The sequence below is a fragment of the Amblyomma mixtum genome, chromosome 3 (assembly GCF_055824585.1).
Source record: "Amblyomma mixtum isolate Tamu chromosome 3, ASM5582458v1, whole genome shotgun sequence".
In the NCBI taxonomy this organism is placed as follows: domain Eukaryota; kingdom Metazoa; phylum Arthropoda; class Arachnida; order Ixodida; family Ixodidae; genus Amblyomma; species Amblyomma mixtum.
Genome location: NC_143014.1, coordinates 34,919,863 through 34,927,531, shown reverse-complemented (window position 1 = coordinate 34,927,531; position 7,669 = coordinate 34,919,863). Strand labels below are relative to the sequence as shown.

General features: G+C 47.3%; 1 protein-coding gene across 1 annotated transcript; it reads right to left on the bottom strand.

Moving 5' to 3' along the window:
* Window positions 1-1,316: 1,316 nt before the first annotated feature.
* On the bottom strand, window positions 1,317-3,618 carry LOC149349639 (uncharacterized). Its single transcript, XM_089575470.1, has 2 exons — window positions 3,424-3,618; window positions 1,317-2,090 (listed from the first exon to the last, which is right to left on the bottom strand). The coding sequence occupies exons 1-2, from the start codon at window positions 3,616-3,618 to the stop codon at window positions 1,317-1,319; spliced, it is 969 nt and encodes a 322-aa protein (XP_089431596.1).
* Window positions 3,619-7,669: the final 4,051 nt, after the last annotated feature.

Sequence of the window (7,669 nt, the reverse complement as noted above, 5' to 3'; positions counted from 1 at the left end):
TACCTATGTAAAAAAGCATTTGGTATATTATCCGGCCCTGCAGATTTTCTGACATCAATTTTTAAGAGCATATCCAAAACACCTTCCCTGGAAATCACAATGTCGTGTACAAAAGACCTATCAGTGCTATAATGTTCAAATTCATCCAGGTCAGAAAACACACTCCAAAAATAATCATTGAAGTGTTCAGCAATACTGGAAGCGTCTTCAATAATTTCATCATTAACCTTAATTTTATGAATTGCCTGTTTAGATTGACCTAAAAAACGCCAAAACTTCTGTGGTGCATGCGAAATAAAATCAGCAAGGCCATGACTGAAGAACTTATCTCGGGCTGCTTTCACTTTTGTTAGTAATTCAGTTTTCAGCTCTTTGAAAGACGAACTCTCCCTGCCATGTTTCTTCTTCATTCGCTTTAGCTTTCGCTTAGTTTGGATAATATCTCTGTTTATCCACGGGTTTGATGGAGGTTTCTTGACACTTCTCAGTGGAATGAATCTATTAATCCAATAAGAGGCTATGTCCCTGAACTTTTGCCATGAAAGCTCGACATCATCATGGACAATATTTAGGTGTAGGTCTAAGTAATCGATAATTGATGTATCATCTGCTTTAGCATAGTCCCTAACCTCAATTCGTTCTCGTTGTTTTCTTCTATTGACATTGATTGTTGATGAAAAAGAAATTAATTTGTGGTCTGAAATGCCTGCATCAATTTCAGCGGTTCCTTCATGGAAAATTTAACTGATGAATAAGAGGTCTAGAATATTGTCTCCTCTGGTAGATACAGTAATAACCTGTTCAAGACTAAAAGTTAGCATCATATCAGCGAGCATATCACAGGAAGGACTGTGCCCATAGCTCCAGTTATTCCATTTTATTTGAGGAAGATTGAAATCACCAGTAATTATTAAGTTTTTTCCTCTGAATTTCAAAAGGTGATCGTATAATTTCTGCATAAAGTGATCATCCGCATTTGGTGCGCAGTACACAGAACATAGTATGAATGAAAAACCCCAGACAGAGACATTCAGAAAGAAGCTTTCGAGGTTATCAATCTGCTCTAGTTCTCTTATATCAACACTATTTTTTGCTATAACTGCGACGCCACCACTTCGGGAGAATCTATCTCTTCTAAACAGTTGGTAGCCTGGCGAAATTATTTCGTCATCCTGCACCCCGTCATGCAACCAGGTTTCAGAAATAACGCATATATGAGGATCATATACTAATAAAATATCTTGCAGTTTGTCTATTTTGTTGAGAATGCTTTGGGCATTTAGTGAAAGCAGCCGAAACTGAAAAGGCCGTGATTGCTATTCTGCCTGCTCTAATCTCATTTCTGCGTCATCCCTTCTTGGAACTAGTTTCCGTGTGTTCTGTACGTCGTCCCAAATGTACAAGTCGTCGCCAATGCGAATCTTATCATGAACAAGCCAGACCTTTTTGCCGCTATCTTTTCTTTCTTTCGCACTGTTCCAAAGTAGACGGCGCTTGCGCAGCGTGTCTGCGCAGTAATCATTTTGCAAGGATATTCCTGATCCTTTCAGTTTGTGAGCATTCTTCATGAGGGTTTGCTTTTCAGTGTAATCCTGGAAAAACGCGATGACTGGTCTTCCTGTGGGTCTCTTCCCGAGTCTGTGAATTCTCGGTACTGAAACACAATCTACCCCCACCTTATCCTTGAAGACGTCTTGGATAACCTTCTCCCGTAGCGTTATTTCAGTTTCATTAGGATCTTCGGTAATCCCAAAAACAATCAAATTCGAACGGCGGCTGCGGTTTTCCAAATCAACCAGTTTTTCACGGTGAAGTTTAAGTAGGTCATGCGCTGCGGTTGCAACTGCATTTGTTTCTTCATTTTGATGGGTCTTTGCTCGAACCTCGGCCATACTGCATTCCAAGCTGATTAAACGCTTTTCGAAACACTGTATTGCTGTCTCCGTGGATTCAAGGCGTTCTTTCAATGAAGCGATGTCAGCTCTAATTGCTTGCTGGCCACTCAATATAGACTCGAACATTTCATCAACAGTCGGTCCCGGATTTTCTTCAATGTCCCCACAGACGAGGAGCTTACACGAATTTAAACACTCATTTTACTCTTGTTTTTTCACCAATGAAGCTTAAATTGGTTTCATATCAAAAGTTGCTACGCTGATTGACTGTCGTTCACGATCACGCCTATCCCCACCTGAAAATATGTACACCGTTTTCTTCCCATAAGTTTTTTATGTGATGTGCTCACAGTATTTCCCTGAGCAATTACGGCATTACATGCTATGACCTCTGAAGCTGCTCATATCTCGGTGCTACAGTGGTTCGCTACTGCTGACAATTTTTAGGCGAATGGTGTCTGATAGCCGCCTGTACTCACCTGCAGGCAATAAAGGCAAAACCCTTATTATCCCCATTACGAGAAAAGCCAGCGGCGTGTGTATGCTACTATGTGCGTGTACTCGCCGATGGTACAGAAAATCCCAGCGATTACAGAGAAAACAATGTGACATCATAAACGGACGTAGGACGCACACGGCAAGCCTAACACAGCCATTTCAGACGGCCACACAAAATTTCGTTCGTCTGTATATACTCCCCTCTGGGTGACTTCAATGGGGCGCCAGTTTTCCTTACTACATTCGTACCGAAATTGTGAGCAACCGTTTGTCGTACAGCGTTCCGGGTGGTGTCATATACGATTTCTCGTTGCATATAGCTTACATATGTGCTAGTCAAGTTGCAGGCTAGCTTGAGACGGTTTCGAAACGATGACATCCTTCAATTGTATGCCTTCTCAGACTACCTCTTCCCTTAAGGCCCCGTTGAAGTGTCTAGCGAGATATCCGACAATTACTGCGCCATTTTCTTTCCTCAAGAACAAATGTCCGTATCCAAGTTATGACGCAATTGTGCGTCGTGCAGTCTCTGGGTGGTGTCATAAGGTATCTCGTTCCATATAGCGTACGATTGTTAGTCAGGCTGGAGGCTAGCTCGCGACAGGTATTCGCACCGAGTGACCGAGTGTTTCACTCGGAACTTTGTGGAATCAGTGTTCTGAGGCGCGTCTCCATTTAATTTCATAGTGCGCAACCTGCGTCGAGGTCGACGCTCACGATCACACACTAATGCTTTCATCATTAGCGACAAGGCAAAGTAAAACAAGGGGAATAAAATGCGGCTAGCACCGGTACCTCCATCGTTTAAGATATCGAATTCAACGCTTAGTGAGAAGCTGTGGCCGACACATACGGCTCTATGATCACGTCTTGCTGGGGACGAGCTGGCATTGCTCTCAATGGGCCATCGCATTTGGAATTGGTCACTATAGCGGAAAAAGAAATTGCTGTCCGTCTTAGACGACGTCAGAAAGAGCGGGAAATGGAAGGCGTGCAGGTTCTGCGCTTTCGGTCCATAAAGAGTCCGCACATAGCCCCTTGTCCGCTCATCGGATTCCCCTCCTCCGCGCGCTCGCCGGAAGCGCGTGGAGGCCAGGCAGCAGCAGACACGGACCGCTGGGCAGTGGTCAGACCGTGATGGAATTGCATCGATCGCTGCCTTTCTGGCTGCCGCTCCTCCACCGTTGCCCCGCATTGCTTCATCTTGGAGCAAGCCCTCCTTCATCTTGCCGCGCGCCTCTGGACGGCCGCGCACTGAATGTCTATCTGGCGCGCACTTTGCATCTTGCTGTACCTTCTGCTGCTGTTCCTGCCTGGCGTTCCGCCTCGGCGCCGCTCCGGCGCTTCTTGGCGTTCGTGCCTCGCCCGCACGGATGCGCGGACGCGTTATGCCGCCGTTGTTCGCTGAAGCGCAGTCTGTGTGCCCGGATTTACGACAGGCGGAGAGGGAGAAAAGAGAAATTCATGCAAATGTGGCTCCAAGACAAGGTGCGAACGCGCTTTGGCAGCGGTAAACCTGCCGGATTTTGTGCCTTAGCCACGACACATGTACTGCCGCACCAAGCAAGGCTTTACCCGAATTTTTTTTAGTTTCTTTTTCTGAGAGCGCGGTAACGTTTAGGGATGTTCGCGAGTGGGAGTGTGCGGGAGGATGGGTAGGGGGTGGGGGTAATTCGGGCGCAAGTTCTTACAAAAGCCGGCCAAGCATTGAACCCTTTCGGGCGCTATGCACATAGTTGCGTCCATTGTTAATTCGCGGTTTTATTCTGGAAGTGGGCTACATCTAGCAGTGACTTTTTTTTTTTACCTTCCTCAGACGAATTCCGAACTTCATCTAGCAAGGGGGTGTTCTTGCCATTTTCGCTACCGAATGCAGTGAATAGAATTGGTTATAACAGAGAGCTTGGTAGCTCGGCCTTCGACACTCTCGTATAAACAGTATTTTCCACATATAATGGTATAACTTTATTTTTGTGTTCATGACACCCACGTGCATTTTACAAAAAAAAAAGGTTACAATCCTCTTATCCCTGGTGTGTCGGAGTTACCGCTTCGAGCTATTGTAGCTGTGCCAAATTTTGTACATGCCTGTCAACAATGTAACCATGACTGTTTTGTGTGAAAGCTTGACTAAAAGGCTTTCTTGAGGCCGGCATTCTTTTAAGGTGGGAAAACGTTTTTCTAAAGAGAAATGGCTTGCGCCGCCTGAATGGGATAACAGAAGTGATTTTGACAGCATTTCATCTCAAAACACGTACAGAACCAGGGAAGCTGGGATGATAGGCTCCTTCTGACGGCGTATTAGGGACTTTTTTGGGGCGACGTACATAAATCACCGTACCATATCTCATAAGAGGAGAACTCCGGCGGACTCCCTTTGCCGTTCGCCCGGCAAATTATTGGTAATACGATGACTACCGGTCACACTCACGATAGTTACTTTCGCAACTACTGCATTACTGCCATGGCGAAAAGCATAAGCGAGCGCAGATGGTGCGTAAAGAAGTCATTTCAGCCGCATCCTTGAATAGCCGCTATTTACGATGCTCATAGAGCAGATGAGATATAGCGGACAGCGTGACAAAAAAGTTAGAAAACATCGTATCTCTGAGATCAGTAGTTGCGCCCTTGAAGGAAACCCAGAATTCTGCTGATTGAAGTACTGTCATGAGATTAAAAAAAGAATTATTACCTGATTAGACGTTCTGTTTATCTTTGATAAATAAGCTGTGCCAGCAGAATAAAAAGAAACGCTCTTCCTTCCGCGAGACAACCCCCTATGCTAGAACACTGTACGGTGCACATGCGTGCGTGTGTGTGCGTGCGTGCGTGTGCATATGCGTGCGTGCGTCCATGCGTCCGTGCGTGCTTGCGTGTGTGCGTGCGTGCGTGTGTGTGTGCGTGCGTGCGTGCCACCTGTTTAAGTTGTACTAGAGTGTTGTGCGGTTCTATTTGTTATACTCTCTACGTTAGACGGTTGTGCTAGCAACACGTTTGAAAACATTGGCACATGTATGAGCCGGGCAGTGACTGTTAAAGTAGACGCAAAATTACCGCTTTGGAGCGAAGTCGTGCTCAGGTGCTTAGTTGTGCAAGAATGGCATTTGAAGATTATTTCAACACAACATGGCATCATAATTTTCATTAGTGGCCGCTCTCGGTCGCTTAGTAACATCAGACGGGCCTAGCGGTTCCAGAAGAGACAGCTTACGCGAAGTGGTGTCACTGAGCGCACACTCAAATGCGATTTTTAGTGTGGTTAATTCGCTAAAAGGATTACTATCATAACGTGACATGACAACCGCTGCGAGTCTGGGGCGTGTTAATGACATTTTTTTTTCTCTCGGTGTAGGTGACTCTCGAAAACTGAGTCGACACTCTGAAAGAGCAAGAAAATTGACGTATGATCTCCCCTACGCGGACAGCGCACCGTTGTTTAGCATTTTTCTCTGCGTGTATTCTTTTTGTTTTTTGTATTTTGCTCACTGCAAACCATTTGCATTTTATATTCGGGCCACAAGCAAAAAGATAAAACGCTCTCGAAAGCCACATAGTCGGCGGGCTGACACGCGACATGATTAATGACATGGAAAGGAATGGTATAGTAGCTGGATAAAAACAACAAAAGGGCGACAATCTCCGCCAGCTGCCGCCAGTAAGACGTAGCCCGTTCACCGACAGAGTTGATGCGCGCTGCAGCGCGCGTATATATGCTGCTTTGAAAAGCTCCGGTAGCTGCAGAATGCACCGCCGTGGTGGTCAAGCTTCCGCGCGCTCCCGAGGCGCTGCGCAGCAGCTTGCCGCGTGGCTCCCTTAATGAACCCGGCCGACGGCGATACGTGACGACCTTCTGGGCGCTTGGGCTGGCCGACCGCGCGAGGCCCGCTGAGACAAGAGGAACGGGAGGCCCTTGTGCCCGATCGCGGCAAGTGCGCGAGCGTGGGCGGCGCCGCGGCCTGCGACGGCTCAGGGCCGATTGTTGCGCCTGGCGTGCTCGTCTCGCCAAGTTCATCTCGCTGAATGCCGACAAGTTCCGGTGCGGGCGTTCAGCCCTTGAGACTGTATAGCTCGGAGGGAAATCGGCAGCGCGGTGGCCGGTAAAGTGTGCGAGAATATTCCGTGCGGCCAATCACTGGAGACGGCGCCGGGCGCCGTCAGTGACAGGTTCGCGGATTTCTTCTCTTTTTCAGCGGGAGTCTCGCGTGCCGCCGAGGCTCGAAAGCGTTGGGGGATTTACGGGTGAGCCGTCATTCACGCGAAGCACGGGTTTGGAAACGGTTCGCTCGCGACGTAACCGCTCTTCGCGTCCGAGGCACAGTCGTCAATCTCGCGCGCTCGTCGCCCACGCCATCGAATAGCTCTTTTCGATTTGAGATGCTGGCTTCCATCTCTCCGCATGCCTTTCAGCCGCCTTAAGAGAAACGGTTGGCGCCGCTCAGTGCGACAAAGGAGAGAACAGGAACCTATGCTCGTGGTAGCATCGGCGTCGCGCTGCACGGAGCCCGCCAAGCTGCGAGAAGAGAATAAATTAATGGTGTTCACCTTTTTGTCTTCCCTGCAATAAATATTCCCGTCCTTCGTATTGTCTGCCACTTTAAACTGCATGCCAGTTGATCTGAATCCGTCAGCAGATACGAATTTCGCAGCGCACCATATACGGGAAAAGTCGAGGGCAGAAAACATGCGATATGCTCAACTGCAAACATCAGTGAAGGTATGGAGAAATGAGAAACGGGAAAGAGAGACAGCTGCGACCCGTTCCGTGAACTGCGGCACCTTTGAAAAACATTAGCCATTTCAGGGGTTTCTGAAAGGAAAAGCCTGCAAATGATGACATTGCATGAGGTCGTGGTGTTGCGGGTTATAGAGACACGTCCTTCACTAAACCACGCGTTCTCTACTCGGGTGTATCCTGTTTTGCATAATTTTTTTCACTTCATTTTCGGTATTGTAGCATTTCGTTTCATGAAGGGGAGACACACGCACACACAAGCCATTCGAGTAGGCACTATGAACCAGTTATAGACTGGCACGCTTAAAAACACAACGCTTTACTGAATGTTGCTACTGGGGACCAGTCTTATTTGTAGTGACGTATGATTGTTTCAAACCAGTATTTTTAGAGGCTGGTAAAAGGCAGCTACAATGCGCCTGAGTTAAAACACGAAGAAAAAGAATAAAAAAAGAGAGAAAGGTGGTACCGAAATGGCACTTACGCGTGCGCGGCGCATGATGAGTGAAAGTTTGAGCTGTGCCCCGAGTGTGGCCACTGGACA

Excerpts from the sequence above, each read along its gene's own strand:
- LOC149349639 (XM_089575470.1), bottom strand. The coding sequence starts at position 3,618 with ATGAAGGAGGGCTTGCTCCAAGATGAAGCAATGCGGGGCAACGGTGGA. Across the intron at positions 2,091-3,423 it reads ATGAGCGGACAAGGGGCTAT|TGTTTAAATTCGTGTAAGCT; the intron begins GTGCGGACTCTT and ends GAGTAAAATGAG.